This window comes from Netta rufina (genome assembly GCF_964035555.1).
Source record: "Netta rufina genome assembly, chromosome: 22".
Taxonomy (NCBI): Eukaryota; Metazoa; Chordata; class Aves; order Anseriformes; family Anatidae; genus Netta; species Netta rufina.
This window is the reverse complement of record NC_140146.1, coordinates 3,648,492-3,676,086: the sequence shown is the minus strand read 5'-3', so window position 1 is coordinate 3,676,086 and position 27,595 is coordinate 3,648,492. Positions and strand designations below refer to the sequence as shown.

The window sequence follows — 27,595 nt, the reverse complement described above, 5'->3', positions numbered from 1 at the left end:
ACGTGTACCCACCAGGTATGAGATAGATTTGGGACTAGATGCATCCTTGGCATGACCCAGAATGGCTATTCTTATACGTATGAAAGTTGCAAGTGCAGCTGGACACAGGTTTCTTCTCAAACACTGTTTATCTGGCCAGATTCAAGAGCAGCTCTGTCAAGATGTGAAGACCCTTAGGCAGACCTGAGAGTCTGTGGAAGCTCAGAGCTTCTGAATACATTTATATAAAAATCCAACGTAGGTTTTGTGGAGGAAAAATGACGAACCTCAGTGACTTTAAAGTAGCAGTTGGATTTGAGCACCTTTCATAACTGAAACTTGTTTCAACCTGCAGCTAAGTTTCAAACCCTGAAGCTGAACAGAAAAGGAAGTTCAAGAAAGTTCCCAAAGCCTTGCCATATCGCAGCTCAATCCAGCTCTTGTGAAAGGCTGAAGAGGCTGCGATTCTTAACCTGTGATTGCCATTATAAACAGAATATTTGCTTCAAAAGACAGGAAAATAATGACTGCAGGAACTGATTTCTTCCAAATTGCATACTCATGATATAGAGAACAACTGCTACCTCTTCATCAAGCATTCAGGGGCTGAATGTACCCCTGTGCAATCTGGCTGAGCAGAGGGTAGAGCATGGAAGTGGCGGGTGTTCTTGGGAATCGGAGGCAGAAAACTAGGTCTTAGAGGAAGGAAAACAAGAAATGATTCTGGAATATCTGGGAATTTGTACTGGTTCAGCAGGATGTGTACTGCTTTTATTTGTGCTCTGTGCAATCCAGGAAAACCTTTAGAGAGTTCTTTGTTCAAATGAAGAGTGAACAGATTTACAGCAACTAAAACAACTGACAGCTAATGTTTACACACACATAGTTTTCGAACATAAAACCCCTTCAGTTCATTTTACCCATAAGAGAGTAAAAAACAAATAAAAATGACTCATATTCATTTTGCTGCTAACTTTGTAATATTAATGGGTATTAATGGGCTGAATGCCCTTTCCAGACCAAAGAAGACTGTGTACTTGCAAGGACTTAATGCAAATTGGTACCAAATAAACACCCAGCAAGAAGGCAGTTCCACTTACAAACAAGGGCACAGCAAACTTAATTGGACATCAAGGTGTTTCAACGACTCCTTAGACTGCTTTGATAAGGGGGTCTCACGAAGATGCTACTGTATTAGCTTATTGGATGTGATACAAGCTGAACACAATGGGAAAAACAAGCTAGACTTTTTTTTTTTTTTTAATTATTATTATTTTTTTTCCTGCAGAGGCAAATCCCCAAGACAGCCACTGGTAATTGTTGCCCTTCACCCACCTACAACGCTGACTATTGCTGCACACACTCCATGGATGTAAATTTGAAGGAAGGGTTTGTGTCAGTGGACATTCTAAGTACCTAATGAGTGATAGAGATAATGGAAATAATTATTAAACACCTCTGCTGTTCTCTACCATAAAAACACCTCACAAAAAATATAACTAAATGTTTAAAAGGTCAGACAGTACATTTGAAATAGGGCTTGAAAATTGCCCTTGAAGTACATCGTGGACTCATTAAATTACGCGTACTATCACTGCAATCGTGCAATTCCCCATCCTACAGGTTACTTCTGAACAACTGGCTACCTGCAGAACTAATTACTCCACTAAAATACACTCATCCCTGCCCTGGAACCAGACAGCATCAACAAGTGCAAAGGGACAAGGAACAATAGCTCAGGACTTGAGACAAAAAATGGAAGACTAAAATCTTGCACTGTGTTCAAATGAAAATAAGTGACAAAATAAGTTTGTGTGTACAAGCCCATATCTGAATGTACAGGCAGTTCCTTCTTTAATTAAATATGGAAAACTTTGTTTTTATGGAAAAAACAAAGCCAGTCTGGAAAACCAGACTGTCCCATTGGGACAGTCTAGTGGAAACAACTGAAAGTTTGGCCCTAACATTTTACTTGTGGAGCTTTCTTTGTGGACGGATCAGTCAGCCTTTTCAATCCTGGGTTAAACAAAGGCAACCCCCTTTGCAAATTCAAGCAGTACAGAGCTGTTTCACACCCACATGAAGAGCAGAATGAAACAAAATGTTGAACCAATGGGGTAAAATCTCCTCTGATGCAAAGGACTTGTTTTCACCTTTTAAATATAAAGTAGATGTTGAAAGGGTCTGTATACATTACTGTATGCAAAGAACATTTGTAGGATGACAAAAATTCATTATAGCAACCAATCTCCTGGTGTAACTAAAAAATATCTCCAGTCCCGTTCACGGTAAGTGATCCTGGTCATTCACATGTCTTCACTCTAAAGCGATCTTTCTATCCTCTTACAAGTTTCTCTGGCTGTACAGAAGTGTAGTGTCCCTAGGGAATGCAGCACAGTTTGACTTAATGGCTTCTGACATTTCACTCGCCTTGTTAATAAGATGGGTAAAATGTCAGGTGGAATTATATCAGCGAGTGCAGCAATCCCCCAAAGGGAAAGATTTGGAGCCTTGTAACACTGCCGCTGGATTTGCTTTTTAAAAGCGTGTCGATAACCAATGCTGATTATTGCAATGCCTAGTTTTCCTAATTGCTTCAGAAATCACATATCTCAGTGACAACGAACTGGAGGTACTCCTCTGGTACTCAGAGATATAAGACGTAACCTCTAGAATGTTAGTACAGTTCGAAGCGGTGCGTTAGCACAGCTAATGTCCAGCACAACTTCCTCCAGCCTAAATATTGACACTGCAGTGGTATATCGGAGTTTTAAATACTACAACTTTGGTAGGACTTGTTGCACTGGGAGATGAAGCTGTTTTAGTATTTGGCTTCACAGGTCCAGCACCCAGTGTCCCATGCCACTGTCGTGCAAAGGTAACTCTGTCAGGAGGCATATCCGCTTGGATATATGATGAATGTTTGGATAAACTCCTTTACACATCTGCTTCTTCAATTTTTGAGGTTGTCACATTTCAGATATTAAATCTGAGAAACATCATCAAAAGAAAATCAAACTGCCCGGGGAATGCAATGAAGTTAGTGGGCATCAGTTAGCAGTACCCAGACTGTAGTGCTCAGCCACTAAAATCTTTGGGATTGTCCTACATCAATTTCTTCTTTATTAATAATAATAAAAAAAAAAACAAACAGTCTCCAAAAATGGAATAAGTGAAGTCTCTTAAATTTCAAAGTTGAATGGAATCCAGAAGAAGTGTGTTTGCTTCAGGCTCTTGTAAATTTTTCAGAAAGTTAATGGCACAGAAGATGAACATGGTAAAAATATTGTTCACGTGGTAACACACAGAATGTTCTATACACTCCATTTTCTCAGGCTACGCTATAAGCAAAAGGTATTTTTAGGGAAAATGGAAAGGCTGCAGACTAAAAATAGAGAAGCCAAAAGTGTCCAAGAAAACTCTTTCAACAAAAACATTAAACCAAAAAAGTAACTTCAACTGCTAATTTCTGTTTTCTGTGTTTAAAATGTTTTCAGTTTTTAACCAGGGATTTTATTTGATAATTCTCACATTTTCTATATAACATTTAATATTCTGAAAAGCCATCTCCTAAAACATAAGATCATTCAGTCAGAATGATCTGATCTAAGCATATAATAAGAGGCTTCAACTTAGTTTTTGATATAGACACTTATACATTATCTGCTTCCATTGAAGCTAAGCAAAGATTTGCTGAAATTGTGTGTGTGGCTTCTTCTCACAGAGATTTTACTTTGCAAGTATTATATTTGCTTATCCTGCAATAATAATCCAGCTTCCTGTTTTTCCATTATCAAGGTTTTAGTTGTGCTGAGAAGAGGAAGATGGTGTGAAGCTAACTTCTTAGCAGGTACATAAGCAGACCAATTATTCAAAGCTCCCAGAGATGCGACTGTGTCCGTGTCAAAGTGTTTATGTGTGTACCATGGGCACAGAGGCATGGGATAGCTGTCAAGGCATTGATGTAACAGCTGTGCCATCCTCCTTCAAAGTTATTCACTAAGACACCACAAGGTAAAAGCGTTTGAAGCTATTAACAATGACAGGTTTTGATTCTGGTGGGAGGGCCACTACATTTAAAATGACTTTGTTATATTGTTGCTGTTGGATCCCCTAAAAGGGGACTTTTCACTCCAAAAAATATATGAAGTTGCACATCAAGAATATCTTCTCTTCTGGCTGCATTTCCAAGCAAATACTGCGCACTATTCTGTGGGATGGCAAAAGGAACATAGGCACAGGTTGTACCATTGTGAAGTGGTGCAATGACTGCTTTTGGGGTAAGAAGAGATAAATCATTCCAGATGGACTTTTAATGCTCAGAGAAATCTTTAAATCTACAAAGGATAAGTTAATGCAAATGTCAGAGAAAGCACTATTGATTTTTAGTTTGCTTTTAGACTTGTCACTTTTCAGATAATCTAGTATACTGAAATACTGTCAGTGAGAGCACGGCTATTTGGCATCACTCAGTCGAGCAGATAACTTATTGTTCTGTCACAGAACCATTCCAAACTACTCCTAAAATATGATGTTGGTCACTGCCTGCTGGTGTGGGGCACACTTTCACTCTTGCCTTCTTAAGTGAGAGAAGATGAAGGGCTGCAACTGCTGAGTCTAAGAATACAGCTCCAGAACTCCTGATAAGCTGTCTGGAAGATTTGTGTGCATAGCTTTTTGCATTTTTTTTTCACATTTTAATAGAAGACAGGTCATACTTCTTTGATACATGCTCTGAAGAAAAAAAAAATTCATTTTACCTATACTTATACTTATGTAATACCTCATGCCTCAGTTTCTCTTTTTTAAACAAGGAAAAGTACAGAACTGCTGCAAGAGTTATAAGCTATATAGGGCATAAGACATATGGATCTAAATCCTTTTATTTAGAAGTAATCATACTCAAAATTAAGGTCCAAAGGACCCTTGTTCTGATAAATAATTTCTTTTTCTATGAAAGATGCTATATTACCGTTACTGCTTGCAGGCAATTAAAATTGTTAATATTCTTTGTGTTGTACTCGGTGTACAGCTGCCTACGCCCACAAACACATGATTCATGATCCTCTAATTCAGTGAAACCAAGAAGAGATTAACACTCTAGTAAAGAAAAAAAAAAAAAAAAAAAACACCTCTTAATTCACTCCTTATATTGAATGAAACAATTTATAGAAGAGAGGCAGTGTTGGCACTGGAGGAAAAATCTGCAGTTCTTATTTACGCTCCTGATCTACTGTGCAACCCCTGAGGTCACTACAGAGCTCAGTGCCTCAGCTTCCCCACTGCTTCGTACTGAAATAACTAAACCCAGCTGGATGGACCTTTACAGCTACATGATGCTCACCTCAAAAGTTTTCAGCATTCCCGTTTTAAAAGGCATGGAATTTAAAATATTTAAATTTTAAGAATACAATAGTGTCTTGATCTGAAGACACGTGTAGGTGACTCGGGGCTTTTGAAGTGGTGAGCAGGCCTTCAAGAGAGCAACCAACTTGTTCTCCTTTGTGTCCTAGAACTGGTTGATGCAAGACAAATCTTGCAAACACAGAGCAAAGCATGAAACATTTATTTCCTAATTGAAAGCATGAATTAACTTACCCATTAGATAGGAAAATCCTGCATCTGAACTGCCTTCCCTTCCCTCCCATGAGTTACTACTGACAAGCTAATATCACAAAAAGGGGTCTTGTAAGGGCTTGAGTAATGCAGAGAGAAGTTCTCTCTTCGTGAATTCCAGTTTGATTCCATCCCTCTAGGTCCATCCTCTACACAGACTGGGACTCCTCCCCTCTACACATTCTCAAGTCATCATTTCATCTTATCCAGACCTAAGTGATTTATAGCATAGCTCAGAGAATAACCAAGCCCTGAACCCAGTCATTGTTTTATCTATAACAAACATTGATTAGATTTTTTGGATTTATTTGTTTTTCTTACTTCCCTTGCTATTAGACGTAATGGATTCTTTTTCTGAAAAAATAAAGTGATTCTAAACATTTGGCAGAAATATTTTTAAAGCAACACTATCAGTCTAGTAGTTCTTCTAGACAAAGCATTAGGAGTTGCGGCTGAGACCAATTCTTTGCTGTAGTATTTCATTTCTGGAGATTACAGTATAACATTCAACCATGTCAATGAAATAGTGTGAAAGAACAGATTTTGCAAAATAGCTGAAGCATTCATGATTCCCCCACCTCCCCATGATTTCAGTGCTTAATTTTGTTTTCATTCACGCTTTGCTCCTTAAAATTCTTCATATCACTCTATCTGTTGCCAGTCAGAAGGTGAACTGGGGTCACTCCAGCAGCTGTCACTTCAACAAAACCAACCCTTGCTACTGCTGAAAGGTCTGTGCCCTGCATCTACCACTGAACCCGTCACTGAAGCATGTATTTTCATACCCATTTGGACATGCAGCCAGGGTGGAAAAACACACGGCTGCTTGAAAATGTGGTAAAGCGATTGCAGCCCAAAGCCTGGCTTGGTTGGAAGCTCATTTGTCTGCTCAGTTTCCTCTCAGGCACTGGGAAGTGGCAGAATCTGGCCCTTCAGGGAGAGCTTTCCACAAAAGCCCACCAGCGAGCATCTCGCTCCCTCTGGTGGCTGCAGAGTACCACGTAGACGGCCTCGATCTGTCTGCTCACTTACTGATGCTATTTGCAGACAAATCCCAGTTCTATGAAATGTGTCGGAGCCAGGGAAGGCCGCTGTAGGACATCTTTCTGTAGAATCTCCTCCCCACAGCCATCAGGACACATCCCCGCATGCAGCCTGCTTCTCTGTCCCCACCCACGGGAAACACAGCTATTCGCTTCCCACCAGCTTTTATTCATCTTTCCACTCCCTTCATAAAGCTGCTTATTCTTGGGAACATGCTTTGTATGCAAAAAGGAAAAGAATCCACATTACTTGACTTGGGTTTCCTCCCTAAAAACAGAGTTGGAACGAGAATTTTGCCGTGGACCTTAACGAGGGGAGCATTTCTCACGTGTTCATCCACGTGCATCTCACTTCTTCTGCACGACAAGTTTATTCCAGGTGACAGTTCCTCATTTGCAGAAAAACTGACTGCAGCCTTACACTGTTTGTGACTTAGTCCATCCATCTCCTTGCAAACTCTGGCAAATCCTGCCCCGTAGCGAAGCAGCGTGGGCAGCTGGTGTCCTGACCGCTGGGGCACGGCGCGGCTTTGGAGAGCGCGGGGACAAAGTTTGGTGCAGCATGGTCTCAGCCACACTTCAGGCCACAGCTTTGCTCGGTGTATTTTCAGCACTCAGACACAACATATTTAAAAAAAGTCAGGACATGGAAATCCCTAATGACAGATGTTTGCTTTAAAAGTATAAACTCACTATAGAAGCTGTGAAAGGCTTTGGAAGTATAAAGAAAAACTCACAGAATTTTTTTTTTTTTTAATATAAAGTTATTTTGGCTCCACTGCTGTGTTGCTTTCCTTATTTAACTGTCCTAGTTAAAAGAACACTCTTGACCTAAGAAAACCTACGTCAACCTCATAATTTTTTTGTTTAAATACATGGTGGTCATCCACAGGTTTAAAAGTAGTAAAGAGTGGGCATTCTGCATTTAACTCTGAGTCACACCACTCTGTGTCACGTAGAGACAGCTGCTGGTGTTAACTCCGTCGAAAAAAGGTATCAAATCATGCCTTTCTGTTAAACAGGTCCAAATTCATCCGCTTCTAATGAAAAACTTTACACTATGAATGAGAAATAATTTCAGTTTTGAAATGATAAAAGCAGGAAATAAAGCCTCAGACTGTGAAGCACCACGAAGTGTTGCTGTTATATACAGACCAACTTGCTGTTACCTAAAACTGCTGCGTGGAGAGCTTTCTACCATCTCCTTCTCCCAGCACATCTTAACTGAGTCTTTGCTGGACTGAGTGAAAGGGGAATATAGAGAGCAGCAGCTTGGAGAAGGACAACTGCCCAGAAACCTAAAATAAAAGTAGTACAGGTGCAGATGCTTCCCTCTTTTCCCTTAAATACTAGGTCATTTAGAGAATCTGACAGGCAGGTGAGTATACGGGAATTTCCTGGCTGGGCTGGGACCCGGCTAGTTCAGAGTTGCTCTTTCTCTCCACCCTGACTGCTTTATTTCCCAGGGGCACCAGCTCCGTGTGTGCCCATTTATCAGATGTTGAAATAGTTCAGCTTGCCTCTATGCCCCATAGGCTGGAGCATTTGCTTGTGAAAACTTGTGTGTGCTGATTTTTGTGAAGCTCCATTGTGAAGCTCTTGAAGTTATATAGCTCAAAACTAGCCCCATCTCTACAACTGGCTGATGACTGCCCTTAAGTCTACCTTAAGATCTCCAACTTCAAGTCCTGTTACAATTTTATGATTCATTGATCTCTCTTCTCTACATCTGACAGCAGTGCACATACTTTACAGGAACACAAGTGGTCAATGAACCTTAGAAATGGTTGCATAAATTGAGTATGAGTGTGCTAGTACTAACAAAAAAACTGAGAATAACCAATTCCTTCCTACGGGACACATTTCACTTTTCAAACACTGAATTATGCTGTCTTATATCAGCCACAGGTCTGACTTCGTATTAGAAGTGGTGTCCTTGTCAGGCAGGAAAGGCTGCTTGAAATGTAAATAGTGTGAAAGCAGCATCTTCCAGTTCTCCCATTCCCTGGCAGATGCTTGATGGAAAACGTCTGGATTTCTATTTTAAAGACTAAAAACAGGCCAATCTGTGCTCTCAGATCTTGCACACCAAATGCATTTTCAGAAACTGGAAACTATAAGCATAGTGACCCAAACCCAAAAGCTACGGCTATTTAAGACCTGTACAAATCAGTGAAGAGATTTGATGGACTTCAGCTTGTGACTAAGGGAAGGTAAAACACATTTCTGATAGTAAGGCTCCACACTCCTGCAGAAGCCTTCTAAGAATCTGCTTTCATGCAAGTAACTCCATGAGATGGGAACATAACCAAGCACACTCTTAGTATGCTTACTCTTACCCTTTCACAAAATATACACTCCAAAAGCATAAATTAAGCATCCGATTTGATATCCTTTACAAAGCAAAACTCTTACTAGAAAGATACAGTCCTTTTCTGTTGCTGAACTTCCTGTTTTGGTACCCTGGGGGCAGCTGTTAACCCTGCAATAGTTATTCAGAAGCATAAAAACTGTTTTCTGCAAGATTTTCTAATTTTCAAGTCATTTCCTGTTTTCCCTCTGTAGTCAAAACCACCCCTTTGGCAGGTATTGAAACACAAAAGCCCCCAGTTCAGTTTGAGGAAATGTTCTAGGACTTGAGAGAGGAGACCCAAAAGACAGCTCCGATTTTCCATTACCTGCTCTCACCAGGACAACTTTGCTTTACTGTGAAATAATATTCCAGCAAATGATGCTGTATAGAACAACCCATCTCAGTTCCTGGATTGTTTACGTAATAGAGTTAGTCTTGGAAAACACTGTGCAAGCCACAATCGGTGTCATCCTCCTCCCCCAGAAAGAACCTTCTGGAAGGAGAAATAAAAAGTGAATTTTGTCATAGGCTGTATTTTTCAGAACTGATGTTTAGGCAGCTTCTATTGAGATGTAACCCAAAATGTAAAAACAAAACAAAACGAACTAGTTTGTGTCCAGTTTGAGACATCAGAGCCTTGGTCTGCAGAATGAACAAGCATGCACAGCTCCAATGGAATTTACAAGCACTCTGCATGCTTGGCACTCCTCACCATCAGTCCTGAAAGACATAAATGTCCTCGAAGGATTTCTAGAAGTTACACAGAAAAATCATATATAAGCACAGGCAACCCTGCCCTGAAAAGTATAGACCTTGAGATACATAATTCTGTGTGTTTTTAGAGACAGCTGTAGTAAAAAAAGAGAATAATTCCTGAGATATTTCAGGAAAATGGTAAGGATTTGGTTGTTACCTGAGATTCCCAGCACAAAGAGCACCTGGAGCTCTGCAGCAACAGTTCCTCCTTCTCTCCAGCCCCCTCCAAGCAGAAGCTCAGCCAGCACAGTCGGTGCCTGGCTATCACGGTGACACTTCTCCCTGCTCAGTGTGCCTCGCTTTCAGGATCGTAGCAATGTTCGTTGGCGGGGAAAGGAAATCTGGAGCTGGGTTTTTGCAGCGTAAGGGACATAATGTACACGTCCAGATTATTTCATTCGGCAGAGAAATGCAATCCTCTTCTGCCAGGCAGTTTGCCAATGGTAAAGCCAAACCAATAGCACAGGAGAGATCCCCATAGAGAACGACACTTTCAGAAGAGTGCACTTGGGTGGTACAACCAGCCCTAATACCATCTGCAATCTACTCCCTACCTCTCTCCAGCTGTGTGTGAACAACTGTACACAGACATGCTCACCAGTGACCGAAAACACGCTGCCCAGCCTGGTGTTGGCATTGCTGCCCAACAGCCTGGCTCCGAGCCTGGTTAGGACACTGGGAGACTTCCCATTGCCTTTGGTGCTCCTGAGGGCATCTTGCAACACTGACTGAGGCAGAGGAAAGCACATCATCCCACCCAACTTCTGCTACAGGGACGTAACATTTTGCAGGATGTATTTGCCATTTTCTCCTCCTCCCCCGGCTACGTTTCACGCTTTGCTCTGACTGCACTGGAGACAGCCCGAGCCTTTCACGAGGCTGCGCAAATGACTGATAGGGTCAGACAGGAAGAAGAGATTATGAAACGAAAACAAAAGGGCTGCTTGTACTTCAGGTCCTTTCCACCTCCTCCCTTACGCTGCTCTGATTAAAGACATGCAGAGCAGCCTTGAAAAAAAACAACCAAAAAAAACCCTAAAACACCACACACAAAAAAAAACAAAACAAAACACAACACCCCACCAACAAGCAAAAGAAAAATGAGTAACAGTGACCCCTGCACATCCTGCGTATCCATGCATTCTCCTGTTGGAAAGAGCTTGCTGAAAAACTTCATTGGAATCATCACAGCATTTCCTGAACAAAAAGACCAAATTGCAACATCTCTGTACAGACCTAAACTTTTCTGTAATGGCGTTTAAGTAAATATGTAAGTCCACCACCAGCCAGCAAAGACAACACTTACCTCCAGATAAGTACGCACTACTTTTAATTATAAAGCAAAGCACATTAAGTACTGCTTTAAATGAAGATGGATTGTTAAATCAGAACCTTAGAATAATTCCCGTATTTTCACAAAACCTATTGCCTTAACAGAATTATGACACAGTGAGCCACCGTTGTATTAGAAAACCTAAATTTGGTGGAGTTCAGAGGAAAACTGTTCTCTCATTTCTCTAGTTCCATACCCTCTCCCAAGGGTACATGGGCCTTTCTGGAAGCATTTTCGTTTGTTTCTAATCAGTGGGCTCAGCAATGCCTCTGAACTTTAATACCCTGGCTCAGCACCATGCTGTTCTCAGAAGCAGGCAAGTTCCTGTCACTGGTGTCATTAAGAAACAGTTTCATCCTAAGATGGCAATCGGTAAGAGACGTTCCTAGCTTTTCCCACTGACTCATTTTGCATCTATGGGCATTCTTTCCCTTTTTTGCACTTATTTTATGAATTTATCTAAATTTTTCTGAGGAGTGGGCTGGACCAGAAAGGAGCTAAAACTTGGAAGTCTCTGATTTCTGAGAGCCCAAGAGCTCCAGTGCTGGGCTCAGCATGCAGAGCTGTGCAAAGAAAGAAATTCAGCTAATAGCTTGTTCTTTAGAAAGGGCCACTCATACACCTGGGACAAGTTTATTTATATGAATAACTATAAAGATGAATTGTTTTCAGAGTACCTTTGAGAAAAATGGGATGAAATTTAAAAAGACCCTCTTCTTCTTCCTGATGAGAATCTGAACTAATCATTACGAACAGCCACTGGTTTGTTCCAGTTTTTTTGTCACAGAGTATCACGATCACTTTTCTTTCTGAAAATGCATATAGGAATCTAAGCATTCCATTCTCATAAATAACCTAGCTATGTGGTTGTTTTGTTTTCATTTATTTTTCTTTTCTCTCTTTTTTTTTTTTTTTTTTTTTCCTCCTCCAAGTTAAAACCTCTCCCACAGGTCTGCTCCATCCTTCTGCAGAGGTTACCTCCTCCCCCTCTGTCAGTAGAAAGGAAACAGATCTGCATGTCAGCTGCCAGGCTTCATGGACTGGTGTCCTAGCGCTGCAGGACACCAAGGTACAGAACCTGAGGGAGCAGAAGAGGCTGCCACCCAGCCAGGAGGAACACTGGTGTATTTAGCTTCCATGTGAGGGCTGATTAAAACTCACAACATCTCTTAATAATAGACGTGGTTTAGTAGATTATTACTTGCCCAAGTTTCAGAAAAGGATTAATACAAAGCATTACTGCCAGAGTCCTGCTTCACCCCCAGTCCCTGTGCTGCAGTCCTTGCCTACACAAGAGCAGAGTATTCAGCATCTGTTACAGATGTTTCTAGAGCAATCATCTAGTCTTGCATATGTGCATCTTGATGCTGACGCACAAAATGTTTACCAGAAAAGAGTAACCAGCACTGTACAGACAATTGTTCAGCTGTCCTACTGATAGCTACACATGGAAAGGAGAAATCCTCTATCCCTCGTGAGTGAAATTAGAACTCCCAGGCTTGGAAACCTGTGGGCAAAGATAAATGCTAGAGCACAGCAAGCATGGCACTTGAGGACACAAGCTGAAAGAGACTTGGACGTGCAGAAAGATTCAGTCAGTATTTACTACAGAATTAAACACCCTGTCCTAAAACTATTTCAGTATCTCTAAAAGCACATTCATTACCAAACTTACTTATATAAACAGAGGGGCACACTTTGAAATAAAATAAAACATCAATTCACTGCTGGAAATAACAGGAAAAATATACTTAGCATTGTCCCTTAAATATTTTTAAGGAGAGTTTGCAGAAGGGAGGGAACTCCCTGAACACCTCGCTCTGCCTAAGTCCCCTTTCCCCCCTTTGCTAAATAAAAGTCTTCTCAAAGCCACGACAGCTCCTGTAACTTTAAACCTGGGCTGAGTTCATAATTTTGGTACTGACCAAACAGAGTGCAGAGGGCGGGTCTGGCTCTTCTTTTTGAGACCACCTTAGGCACGCTCCCCTCCCACCCCTTGGCTAAACAAAAAAATGCTGACTCCACTCAGATCCTTTGCTCTAGCTGTATAGTTATCATCTGGGAAAACCTTCCCCCTTTAGCAACAGCAGCTAAAGGAATACTTGGAATACCAAAGTAGTTTTTGCAGTGACTTCTTTTTGCACTCTCAATTCTCACCCGCCTCTAAAGAACTTATCAGAATCTAAATCCATCTGGTCTCAGAAGTGGAAAGCTCTTCTCTAAGCCGAGGAAAGATGTTTATTAAAGTTCAATTCTTCATCTTCATTCTAGGGAGCGTGCCTTTCATAGCACTTGCTGAAGAAGGTAAGAAAAAAAAAACTTTGTTTAAAATTATTTCCAGTGATTTCCTTTAATTTAACAGTTTGTGTGCTTACTAATAGGCGATACAATTGCTCTCTCCTGTTTATAAAACTCTTCCTTTTAATTCTTACGCTACCATTGAGTGTATACTATGGTGTAGCAGGAAAGAGGCACATCAAAAGTTTTCAGATGGTCAGAGTTGTGCTCTATTAGAAAAGACTTCTATGCGTCTGTGCGAGGGAAGGAGTAGTTTGGAAGCAGCCAGCAAAAACATTACATCAGCAGCCCTTGGAAGTGTCTTCGGTTTCACCATATAAAATATGCAGAGAAGACTGCAAGCAGTAATTTAGTTATAACAGATATTTTGATGGTGAAACTGCCTGCTATGAAAGTCATCTATAAATCTTTCCATTCAAGAGTTTAACTTCTGGGCTTAGAGGCATTACCACAGCTTGGAACTAAAGCCTTATCAAGAATTCTGCTAGTAATACGTTGGCCATAGGCAATATACTTAAGCAAGGGAAGCTAAAAGAGGAAGAATTATTACCTAAGACAGATTTGAGAAATGTTATATATCTACCCAGGAAAAGTTAATTTCGTGAACTATTTCTTTTGTATTTTATAAGAAAAATACCAAATAGACTTCAAAATGTAATAGATTTTAAGTCTTACTAAAGATAAAGCAAAGAGTGATTTACTGACAGTAATGAGAATTGTCCCGAACAGTACTTGATTCCAGGAACAGCACATTCAAGTTCAGTCTGGTTAGCATTTGACTCAGTCTGAATGAGCTGGCCATCAGGCAACGGGCCCAGGGGACGCCTGTGCAGACAGCATGCCCGCGGTGGTGAAACCAGCAAGTGTTGCTGCAGGACACGGGCATTGCCTGCTCCTGGTATCAGTTCTCTGAACACAGCGACCCGAAACTCAACCCACTAGTTTTCCGAAGCATAAATTCTCTTCTCTGACTTGGATTTTGGGATATGGCCTGATTTTAGCCTGGTGCCAACCGGTATCCTTCTGCTGGAGATAATGGCTGTATCGATATGCAGGATGTGTAGATGTTGGCTTGTGACTTAATTGGCATTCCTGCTGTTCTCTGTGTCTCAAAGGTTGGAGTTACACTCCAAAATTTCACAGAAAATCTAAAACTGATCAACGTTAGTCAAATCCCCAATACTGCTTTTCTCCGTCCTAGAAACTTAAGGCTCAAATCATCATCTCCCAGCTAGCTGGTCCTTAGCAAGCACCAGTATTACATATCCCCAAATTTACAGCCATTAACAAGGAGACAAAAAGAAACCACCATTTTGCAGAATTATCGTAAGCAGTTTCTAGGATAGCAGAACTCCAAGAAAAGAGATCTTCCATCTTAAGGCTTTTGGGGAGGTTTTAAGGATATTTTCTCTCAACTCTGAGTTAAGGAGCCCAGCAATGATCAGGTTGAAATCCCACAACCCAAAAAAGTTAAAGCATTTTAAGCAGAAGATTTCTGTTAAGAGTAGCACAAACTTAGGAAATCTTAACAGGAATTTCTGATCCCAAAGTCAGTAACTTGGTTTCCAACAGAAAGGATAAAGCTCTTTTAACTGGGTCATAAATCAATACAGAACAAAGCTGTGAAGGATAAAATACAATACAGATGTGGAAAAGAAGAAAATTAATTCATTTCCTTCTTTATATGTGAGCTTCCAAATAAAATTAATGACAGAAATTAGCAGAAATACAGAAAGAAAACCTAAGAACAAATCTTACCTCACTGTCTACTTTACAAACGCATTCACGTTAACTTTGTATTATCCATTCCTGATTTAAATCCTAACTGAACCAGCCAAGTATTTGGTCATACTTACCACCCAAGGACAGCCCTGAGCGCCCTACACAACCTGATGAATTTTTAAACTGAAGCATTTCCTTTTGAATGACTAGGAGATACACATTTGTCTTTCTGTGATCCTGTTCAGCATATAAAAACCTCAGGCAAAGCTTAGCACACAGGATCAAAAGAAATGAAATGGAAGTTAGCCTAAAATCTTTCTGGGCACAGCGTTAATCACATGATGAAAAGCACAAGTATTCCAATGAATGTTTTACAGGCAACACATTTCCTGCCTTGAAACCTTTCCTATGGTGCAAGTATCATTGCGGATAAGAGGATTACTCTACGGGCTGTCACATAACATGAACAAAAATTAAGATGATTGTTAACAAGTTTCCACATGTCACTTGAGCTGCATCAACTGTACGTGTGCCTGATCTTAACCACAGGCAAATACTAAATAATGCCTCCTTATGCAAGCCTCAAAATAAAGCAGGTCTATGCTAGGTCATACTACTTTACATTTGGTCTGGTCTCAAGGTTAGCACATGGACAGGTAGGGTAATCAAGATGAAAAGGTTTTTACATGGTAAGAAAGGAAATTGAAGTTTACAGTCAACCACAGAAGTCTACAAAGCTTTCTAAATGTTTCAAAATCAAAAACTAGGATTGAGAAATTGCAAGAAAAGGTTTTTCCAAATATATCTTGATCTACCCAGCTGCCACTGCCAGTTCAGTAGTAAAGCTAAACAGTGAAGTTAGGCACCTCTAAACTCTTCTGAAAAAACAAATCCCATAATTGCAGGTAAGAGGTAAAGCGAACAACCAAAACGCATGTGAGCGCAAACGGGAATGAAAAGCTCGGTTTGTGCCTGTGGTATTTTCAGTTATTGGAGCAAATAAACCATGACTTTAACGTCTACTCTTCATATGTACAATCGCTGCTCCATAAATGCCCCAGGAGACTTTCCCCTAGGCCTGCTGCCCCACCGCACTGCCTGCTCCAGCTCTTCTGTCCCGATGGAGCACGCAGGACTTCCACCCTGCATCCAGCTGCATCGTGGATGAGCACACATCTGCGTGCCTCTGTATGTGCCTCAACCACTACGTTAGCAGGATATGAATCTAGCTGTACATATCCGATACCCAAGATTTAATTACCACAGAAACATCTCACCGAATCTCAGTTAGTGGGCCTGCAAATTAGTGAGTGCACATTGCAGCGTCTTGGTAAAAAGATCAGCAGAGAGCAGTTTTTTCATTGGAAAAGCAGGGATGCTTGTGCATCTATTTCTCAAAACCTAGGAGTTCAGTTTTTGAATCTGTGTAATTTTGTACAGAAAGGAAACGGTCATATTTAAAAGCTCACAAGTGGGCCTTTCATTAACTCAGGTGGCACAGTAAAAACGGGAAACAGAGGCTGGATTCTCAGCTCCTGTAATTCAATAGCTTCCACTGAAACCATGCATTTACCCTAGATCTAGCACTTCTAAACCATCTACAGTAATATAAGCAGCTGACAACCTAGAGAGATAAAAGAACATATTAACAGATAATCAAAAAATAGTAAAGCAAGGTTAGCCCACAGTGTACAGGCTGTGGCCTCTGACAGAAGCACCCAGTGTTTCCTCCTTGTGTCATTTGAGGCAAACCATACATGCGTACCACAGACATAACTACTGTTTGCCCAGCTCTAACATAAAGTCTCTGTCTCAGTTGTTTGTTGTGTTGGTTTGTTTGCTTTTTGTCTGAGTGCGGTCAGGGACTACAGGATGGAACCCAGATGCTGCCAGGTCCTGCTCTGCCCCTGCATCCCAGCTCCATGCTGCAGGCAGGCAGCCTCCAGGCGGCCTCCACTGCTCTGCGGGCACACAAACCCCATCCTCAGCTCGAGTTCAGGCAGCAGCACAGCTCCTTTAGCTGGGTGGCGCGCAGCTTGCTCCGTGCTATTTGGTAACAAAACACACAATTAGGATACAGGGGCGCTGGGAAGTTTAAAGAAAAATGAGAAAAATTATTAGACAAATTTATGATTTAGTTCCAACTCACTGTCTCAGATGCCTGGCCAAAGACTTAAAGGAAACAAACTGGTGCTGTGTACGTTCTCCTGTTGCTTTATGATTGTCCTGTGCTTGTCCACCATTGTATTTGTTGATTTTAGAGACTACAACATCCAGCATAAATTGTATCAAAAATCCTTTGCAAGGGTACAATTCAGCTGTGCACCTCATTTCGGGCAAGCAGGCAATTTCTTCGCAGGACCTGAGTAGTACACGAGCTGCTGCTATATGTCTAAAGGGGATATACTTCATTCCAAATACGTATTAAAATGTTTTTATGACTATAAAACCCATCCAAATATTAGCTTGTGTATTATTAGTTAGGATGAATGTCAGACTAAACATACTTGAATGGCTCTTGCTTGCTGGCAACGTTACACTGTGTGGCAATCCATAGCAACTAGCCAAGAACCATTGTGAACTAAATTAAAGGCCAACCAGTTTCCAGTTCTAGCGTTTAGCATCCATATTTCAAAGAAATGAGTTAGGAAATGATCACACAAAGAGTTCCGCTGACAGATCTAAGGGGTTAGCAACCTTCGTGATGGTTGTGATAAACCACCGCAGGAAGTAGCTTCCTCGAGCTGGCAGCTGTATGAGGGGACAGCTACAGCCTCAGAGTTTTTGGCAGGAAGTGAATCAGAGAAAAAGATTCTTTTATTACTGTATCCAAAGTAATTTCTTAATTCCTTTCATCTGTATTCAGAGACCACTATATTTGGACACAGACTGTCTGCTTTCTGCGGCATACCCAGTAAAATTTGTCGATCCACTGCATGAAATTCTGTACTTTTCTCCTTGTCAACCTGAGGTCCCTTGGAGTGTCCCAGCCCCAACGCTCCTCCCCTTCCAGCCCTGCCATGATACACAGTCCTGCAGTACTGCAGTTTTAGGTGCCATGCACAGGATGATCCAAAAGAGACTCACCCTGATCTCATACCTCCAGTCTTGTTGCCCCCATCACACCTTTACTGCTCAGGAAACAGAAAATTGCTTGTAAGACTGCTGCAGGGCAACCTTGTGGTTGGTTGTAGGGCAGCAGAAATCATCCTTAAGAAAGTGGTTTTTTAGACAGGTTCATGAGAGAGCAACTCTGAGGTCAGCGTACTTAGTGGACAATCAGAGTGACACAGCAACGTTATTAAAACCAGAAGCCTTAGAAGACTTAGTTTTACGCGAATAACTTAGAAAGAAATATCCCATAATGGAGTTAGATATTGTTCTCCTTAACCACAGCTTTGTGGGCATTTTTATCATAATAGAAAAAGCTTAGTAAGTTACCACCTTTTCCTCCTGTGGCTTTGTTTCATAACTTTGGTTGTGGGTCACATACGTGTAGTAAGCACACGAAGTGCAGCTGATTTTCCTTTACATCTGCCCGGGTTAAAATGCATTTTTTGTTTTGCCTTCCTGAGGGTATCCACGTATAGACAATGTACAATATTTTGCAGCATTCAGAGATGTGATTTACTTTAGAGACAGCTGAGGGTTTCCTTGCTACTCTGCACTGTAGATTTAAACTCTGGCTTAGTTCCTCTGGCTAACCCAGTCACAGCAATAGAAACCAGCTGCAGCAGGGTGTGGTGACCAAAGGAAATGGTTCTGAAAATTCAGCAAAACGTTGTCATCATGAGCCACACAGAATAGACGAACAAAGTCAATCATGCTCTAAATAAGGTTTAACTAAATCCTTTCTTGGGTATCATAGATGAGTTTTCAGCTGGCAGGCACTTGCCTAAGTTCACAGTATTTTTGTCATCCAGCTTCCTCCCCTACAAAAAGCAAAGCCTGTCCAGCTTTGCATAGGGAAGCAGCAATAAGCACTCCAGGATTTTGTTAGTGTGTACTTTCTCCTGAACAGTACAAAGTCTAAGCACTTAAACATATTTCAGGACATTTCTCTATAAGGGCATAACACACTAATCCAAGTTCCAGAAAAAAATAACAGGAAAAAAAAAAAAACACACATCAGTGCTGTGGCCCCAAATGGGCCGAAGGTGCAAAGTTCTGAGGACACTGCAGATGCAATGAATTTTGCAGGAGCCACACTTGCAAATTAGAATTGCAGATCTCACATTGAGGAACTCCTTTGCTTTGCAAAATCTGAAAATTTTAACTGTCCAGATGCTCAAAACTCAGAAGGCAAATAAAGAGAACCCAGTATATTTTGTTCTTCAAAAACTCAAATTTTCAAATTTTCTATATGCTCTTCTATATGCTTTAAAACTAACCAAACCAACAACAACAAACTCTGAAATACAATGAAAGAAAATTAATAGAAAACTACGTGGGGAAGTAAAGTAAATTGCTGAAGTCTGGGAGGTAGGTACTTCTGTATTTGGAGTACATTTAAAATGAAGATGAAGCCAAACAACAGAAAACAGAACTGTATTTGAAAACTACAATACTACCACTCAGAAATTATGTATTCAGAAGGAAGATACCTTATGAAATTACACATTTTTGTTAAGCTCCCACCACCAGGAACAGAAGTTCCCACTGAACTACAACTGAACAAGATTCCAGTAGTGAGATAATGGATAAGGTATGGGTAAAAATAAACTTGGATTTTAAAATCAAAACCATTGTTTGACAGTTTTAAACTTAGAATAACTGAAAACATATATATATGTATTTAATAGGAGCAGAGGTGAAAGGAACAATAAAAACTCTTTCAGCTCTTACTAGAGGGAACCCTTTAAAGTTAGCAATTTTTACCTACTGGTAAGAATTCTGTCATACTGCAGAGCTGGAAACAGTCTATTTTGAGGGCTTCCTACCTCAAGGACAAAGCTAAAATATTGGCTTAAAACTGCCTTTGCATCTGGGTTTACTCAGACTGCTGGGAAAGAAAGGAGATCCTCCAACATTCTTCTTCTTCAAAAGTATCTTTGTTGTTTTTGGAGATACCTGAAAGAAATGCTAACTGACAACATTTTTACAACTCACTCTCCTTTCCAGCACAACCACTGTGATTTGAAAGCAACCCTAAGAGGTTTTTCTAGTAAACTGTCGCTCTATGAATAACAATGAGTAGTGAGCTCATCTTTCCCTAAGTGGGTCATGGGATGCTTACCCGCACAACGTTTTCAAAGCAGTATTAAACTTTTAAGGACATCAGATTTTTTCCCAGTGTGAGAAGTTGCAGCCTGATAGCAGCTGGGGACTTTGAACTGAAATGCACCCAGCTGGAACTTGGGCAGAAAGAGATGCAATGATTAATTCCCATCCGCAGCAACGTATGGCTGCAAACAGAAGAGGCCACAGCAGTGTCTGCAGACAAACCCAGCACTGTGAGGCAATGTTTTTATTTACAGCCCCCTGTAAGGTACTGATAAGAACATTTGCAGAAGCAGTACTTAACCCTATGGCTCTTGCTACATTTGGCCCACATCAGATGAAGCCAATGAATAAAGCACAGACACATTTACGTTGACATTCTCTTGGTATATATGCCTTGTCCTGGGTAGAGGGAAAGAAGTTTCATATCTAGTAGATTCTCTCAAATTTCATTTAAATATTTAAAAAAAAAAAAAAAAAAAAAAAAAAAAAACTTTAAAACTTGGAAAGCTTGAAGTTAAATCCAGATGCCTTTTCCCGGTGCTGTTTTCGCCCTCCCCTTAATTCTCCCTCCACACACTGTATTGATTTGAAATCAAAGGGCTGCTTGTTACAGTCAAGCAACCAATGTTGGCTTGTTCTTGCAAAGGCATCTGAGAAAGCTAGCCTTTTTCACTGCTTTTACTCTTTCATGTAAGGTGCCAGAGTCCATCACCTCCCTTTCAATATGCTATAGCATCTTAGAATCCGCAAAGTTCAAAACAAATCAACACTGCTTTCAGTTTATCTAGCTTCAGTTTGCAAGTATTTGTCTGGCCTTGAGCTTACTGCAGCTTTCTCTGACAGAGCTGTCCGGTACCTGCTGTCCCTTCCTACAAATGCAATCCAGTGATTACAAATCAGCTCCCAGCCTTCTGATGACAGCTCAGCAGTGTTTAACTACACACCACCATCTAGACCACATCTGTCCAGAAAACAAACCTGGAAATACAATGCAGGGACCACTCTCCAGCAAACACAGGACCTCGCCTTTAAGGCAGTATTATTCAGGGTGGGCAGGGTTGGAACAAGACCCACATATTGGTAGAAATTAGGTCAATCTGTGAGTGCTAGCAAGTTAATATGGAAGTTTCCCTTAATATTCTAGTTTCCCTGTACAGTTAAGAGAAGAACTTCCAGAGTATGCCCCAAATCTCAGGAGAGCTGAATCACCCTCTGGAAGTATTTACCTTTCTTTACGGACTGTAAGAGAAGGGCAAACACAGACCTTATTTAAGCAAATTCATAAGAACCTAAAATTAGGTCAGATCAATCTGGGCCATTACCTTTCGTCAGTGACTGTATCCTGAGGGAAATGTGCTGAAATAGATTTCCTACACGCTGTTGGTCGCCAAGAACCTTCAATAGCTTAACCACACAAAGAATAATTATTTTCCTGATATTTTGTGATGTTCACTAGTTCTCTGCACCTTTGCTCTATGACACCGTTTCCTTTCCTGCCTTCACTGTCAGGTAATTCTTCAGGGCTGAGAGCTACTGCCTTGCCAAGGGTATAATTAGCTTCCCTGAGTGAGCTGCTTGTTTTTAACACACTAAACTTATTTCACTTTCCATCTGGGGTTTTTCTCTGGTAATTGGTTTTCTCCATCTGTGCTTATTTTGTCACTAGTGAATAAATGATTTTTTCAGTTCTGCCTGGGATCACAAACTTACCTGATGCATACAATTCATGTTGTTTAGCCCAACTGCAATTTCTTTCTTTACATTTAACATGTACATACCATAATCCCAATATTCTAATTTAAAGGCTTTACTGTATAAACCAAGCCTGAGGATTATCGAGTAGTGCCATACCTTAAAATGGCCTGATATTTTAGATGGCTAATGAACACGCCTGGAAGTAAAGCCCCTTTCTTTATGCTTGTGATCAAAAACGATGAAAGCATTATTTTTACAGTATAATGAAGACCCTGTCCTGTTCTTGTAGTTCCATGAATTATAAGGGCATTTCTTGGAGTCTGGCTGGCTTATTTAGCCAGCTATATTAGGCTTCATGTTGGCATAACATGAATACACTTTCTTCATCTGTTAGTGCCTAAAGTACTATTTTCACATCCTTCTTTTGGCTCTTAAATAGAAAGTGTATCTGTATTCAGGTTTATAAATAAAGATACAAAATATAACGTTCTTATTACTTAAGTAAATACGGATTTAGAAATCTAAGTTTAGATCAGTGTTTAGTATTTTGGGGAAGGGACAAAGCTCTTGTATTGCTAGAGATGGATGACAAAATAATTTGGTTTAAATACTAGTTTTGGGAACGAGGAAAATATTTGCAAGTTTCCAATAGAATTCAGTGGCAAATGGAAATGGAGATTGTATTTACTTATTTATTTTAATGTCAGGTCACTCATCTTCTGCATGAAATGTTTCCTTTAAAAAGGAAACATTTTACATTTAAAGAAGGCATTTGGAAATTGAATAAAGATTAAATGGAACTCAAGCAAAAGAAAAATAATTCCCAAGTGATTATATGTACAGCTGATAGAAATTGACTTTAACTTTTTCTCATTTTGACACGGTAAAATGCCCATTCTTTCCAATTTTTCAGCCACAGAACAAAAATTCTGCTTAGTTGCCTCTAAATCAAATACAGCGTAAGTGTAATGCATTTAGAGATATAAATATTAAAGACTTTTATAAGAAACAGGAATAGTCTAATTACTCAGAACTGGTCTAATTAGTCAGTAATAGTCTACATTCAAATGCAGAAGAGGTGAGGATGTTTTCAGGTCACTAAATAGGAGAAAATAGTAGAAACAGTGCTTAGTGCTTAATTAAACAATAGGCAGCTCATGATTTTTTCTCATAAGATTTCTAATAATAAAATTGCACAGTAAAATCCTCTTATTAAATAACTTGTGAATATTGTCATTCCCCTCCCTGAGACGACTCTCCAGCACTACTGACTTTTCCAAACACAGAGGTATGACGAGTACTGTAACAACCAATTCTATTCAACAGCAAAAATGCTATGGTATGAACTACCTTGCAAAACAAAAAAAGGATTAGATATTTTATTCATAATTAACCTATTTGCAGCTGACAATGGCTACCTTATGTACACCACAGGTAAATGATGGGTGAGTATCCAGGGTTTTCTCCAACACCTCTCCCTGCAAATCTCTCTGCTGCTTGAAGGGAATGAACACGGCTCTCGTTCACATAACCTTTAGCTACCCTTGCAATATTTCCTTACAGTAGATCAGTATTATGTTGAAAAAGTGTGAACTGATAAACTGGGTTGATAAAATGAGTTTGGACTTTTGCCCCAGTTGTTGAAATAAAAGTTTGGTGCAAAATTTGAATCCAGGAAATAACTACCCAGAAGCGTTAGGTTTTTATGCCTGATGTTTTTGCTCAGGAGAGTGTCTATCTATTATTAGCTCTTTGCTTAAATTTAAACACTGGCATCTGGAATTAGCAGAAGTCTCATGCCCCAGGCAACAGAAAAACAAGCAGCTTCACCTCCTAGTTTTACAGTCATGGTGAATTAAAAACTCCCAATAAACATCACGCTACACTAACATCATAATGTGCATGGTCATGGTTTTGTGAGTCAGCATGCAACTTAGTCAAGTGATTTGTGTACTTCCAACATTTTCTTGATAACTGCCAGTTATCTTCATGTACACATATTTTTTGTGTTCTACCTTGTTATGTCTCATTTTCCCTATTGATGATATTTTGCCATATTTGTGAGAAACGATTTAGGTCAAAATTAAGTGTTTGTTCTACCAAAGAGTACAGATGACATATAGGTCTAGAATAAAAAATGAGACTTAAAAACAAACAAACAAACAAACAAAAACAACAACAACCAAAAACACACAATTAGAGTCACAGCAGATATGGTTTGCAACATTAAAAAACCTCTCACGTGTAGTAATATTTTTTAAACTACAGCTATACCCATAAACATTAATGGTAGTACTAAAAAATAAAGGTGGCTGGGACTATGCTGAAAGATGGGAGAAAGCTCTTACTACTTTAGAAAAGCAAAGATGCTTAAAGTAATTCATCAGGATACATATGCTAATACCTGAAGTATGGAGCAGTTGCATTCACCTGTATGGAGGGGATAACTTCTATTGAAGAAAAATTTCCCTTGGAAAAAGTGTTTAGTGTTCAATCCTGGCACAACACAGAAACACTATACATGATACATGCTTAAGTTCTGTCCTATGGCTTTGTGTAAGAATATAGACAAAGCCAGAAGGTTAGTCCAAATAATTGTGCAAGCCCAAGTGCAAAGGTAGGCAGATTGAGTGCCACCTAGATATATCATGTTTAAAATAATTTAGATGTGAAAGTAGCCAGAACATGCAACTATCAAGTAAAATCCTAACTTATTTTCTAAAATTTCATTTAGCAAGTGCAATTCTAGAAGGAGAAGAAAGTGCAACAATTGATTTCAAAGACAGAAATGACACAGAGTTTGAAGAATCACCAACCCTGGTGAGTATCAGTCTAAATAAAGGTTGCTTTCCATTACCCTGATTTCACAGTTTTGACTCATTGCTTAGATTTCAAACAATCATAAATTATAGAGAAAAACTCTGAGTTATAAAATGAAAAAGACCATATGCTGATGCTTTTGCTTTGCAAGCAAGTAGGTTGAAGGCGACAAAGCTGAAAACATTTTTGGCAGTTCACGTGTGCTGCAGAAAGCGTTCATAACCTGCTTCTTTATTGCCATTTGCCTCTTCTAACTTCCTATCTCTCCGTTAGCTCCTGTGAAACCAAACTGACAAACAATCAGAGAAACAAAAAAAAAAAACAACACAAAACCACAAAAACAAAAAGAAGAGGCCGGTCTGCAACCTTCTGCAGTCTTCTGCACTTTTATAGTCCTGTTGAGAATTCATCTGACCTATAAAGTCTCTGTCAGGAAGGACAAATTAGCTTGCTTTGGGTTTTGTCACTCTTCATAAGGGACACAAAGATGACAGGCGATGGCTAGAAATTCATGTTCAGGGCACTTGGCAGATCAAGACATTTCAATGCATACTGACACTGAACATACTGTGGTTTTCTTCCCCTCTGTTTTTCCCCCAACTCTTTTAGCTGCCCACAAGTCTACACAGTGTAACAAATCTCTTGGAGTTTGGACAACTAATGACCACAGAAAGTGCATTTGTCCTGCCTGAAGACAGTGACAATTCTACAGACAATGAACTTAACACTGAAAGTGTTGATGGTAAAAAAATATATTTCATTTTCCATTTTAATACATTGCAGTCTTATATCCTCTACTAAACATACATGTATATCTGGAAAATTCAAATACCAAGTTTAAGCTATTCTCAAATGCAAATTCAATTCCAGAATTAAAGAACTGTACTAAACAGATTTTGTACAAGTTTCCATGCCAAAACGACATAATCTAATCTAACTTAAATCCACTAGTGTATATTAGATATAACCATTCCCTTAGATTTTAGTTTATATTTCTGTTACTTCAAGGAGCTTTTCATTTGCTCAGTCTCTATCCCAACAAAAGAGCAACCTATTACACAGCTCTCATACCGTTATGACACAGCTGTTAGAAGTTTTCCTTGGATATGTCATTGTAAAGTGGGATGCAGAACTTGGTATAAAGCACCTAAGTAATTATTCTCTTTCTGACTTTACAGGTGGACTGGGTGGGGAGCAACCAGAGAAAACTGAGAAAGGTATTAAACAAAATCATTGATTATAAATATAAGGGAGAGCTCAATTGTCAGCTCATACGCTTTTTGAAGGCTTTAGCTATGCCCATGCTATTCTTAAAAATAATGTCGGGGGGAGCCATGGTACACCCCCTGGTCTGCCTCCTCCTGTTCACGTGATCATTGTCTCTTTTCATCACATCAGTGTGGAGCCCTGCAGCCTAAAGGCACATTTGCAGGCTTATAGTCTACACAGGCTATGAATCACTGTATAAATGGCTTTGCAGGTCTCAGTGCACAGAATAGACCATCTCAGTGACTTCAGCACATTTTCAATCTAGCACAAATGCTGCAAAAAAAAAGTAATAATAATAACTGCTGAACTTACCAAATCTACCGGAGAGTTCAAAAGAAACAAGAAAACCTACACTAAGGAATGGGATGCAGCAGAAAAGTGTCAGTTCTATCTCTAGCCTCTGTTATCAATGGTCTCCATGAGAAACCAGTTAACATACCCAATTTCTTCTCGTAGGTGGTCTGGAAACAATTGCACTTGTTGGAATAATTATTGGAATCATAGTAGGTGTTGGAATCCTTGCAGGAATCATAATCGCTGTTGTAAGGAAGATGTCAGGCAGGTACTCGTAAGTAACTCGTTAATCAGGCTTTTCAAATAAGCAGAATCTTCTGAGCAAGGTCACAGGAATAGCTTCTGAACTTTCTAATACTTCCAGTTTGTGAAAAGTAACCTGTTCCGTAAGAGCTGCCAACATGCTGTGAGTGCTTTAAGTCCCCTCTGAGGTGCTTCAGAAAGATCTGTCATACATTGCATGCATGCTCTCATAATGCCTCGCCAGGTGTAGCAGTTTGGGGTTGGCTTACACCACACATACATGAAGCTCACTATAAAGAATTGAAGGACCAAGTTCTAGAAGTGCTGGACAACATGTGAACACTGACAAATGATCTTTGTCTTAAAAATCTGGATATTTATGGAAGCTAGTACCAATAAGATTAATTGCTGCCACTCAATCAAAAATGCTTTACAAATTTTAGAGTAGTTAAAAAACAAACCAAACAAAAAACCCACATTGCATTTAACAAATACTGTTCACTTGGCATTAGTCAGTGGGCAGTAAACGAGTACTTCCAGTAATAGGGATAGGAGAAAATAAATTACGAACTGGGAGGAGAAATACAGAGGTGACGGGAAAGACAGGCAAGGGGAGGAAAACAGATCACATACCTAACATTTGGGTAACTTCATGAAAAACAATAAAATGTCATCCTTTTTTTTTTTTTTCTTTCTTTTTCTTTACAGGCCCTGAAAATAGTTGAAAAAGCAACCAAGCCATTCTATGCCAGTAAATACATAGCAAGTGCTTCTTACTTTATATGAACTGAAGACTATTCCTGTATTGGTGTGAGAAGATGATCCATGGAAAATATGGTTGAAGAATTCCAGATCTATGGGGATCCCACACAACTCTCCCAAAGACTATTTTCTACAGACTACAGAAAATGGAACATTTGCATAGGATTTTTATTAACCAGGAGTTTACTA

The 27,595-nt window shown here is 39.9% G+C and overlaps 1 protein-coding gene across 1 annotated transcript; it reads left to right on the top strand.

Annotated features, from left to right (window-relative positions):
- Positions 1-13,314: 13,314 nt before the first annotated feature.
- Positions 13,315-26,679, top strand: PDPN (podoplanin; the record flags this gene model as incomplete). The annotated part of the gene is made up of 5 exons (XM_084300012.1): positions 13,315-13,384; positions 24,753-24,838; positions 25,448-25,580; positions 26,017-26,055; positions 26,564-26,679. The coding sequence occupies 5 exons, from the start codon at positions 13,315-13,317 to the stop codon at positions 26,677-26,679; spliced, it is 444 nt and encodes a 147-aa protein (XP_084156138.1).
- Between the last annotated feature and the right edge of the window lie 916 nt (positions 26,680-27,595).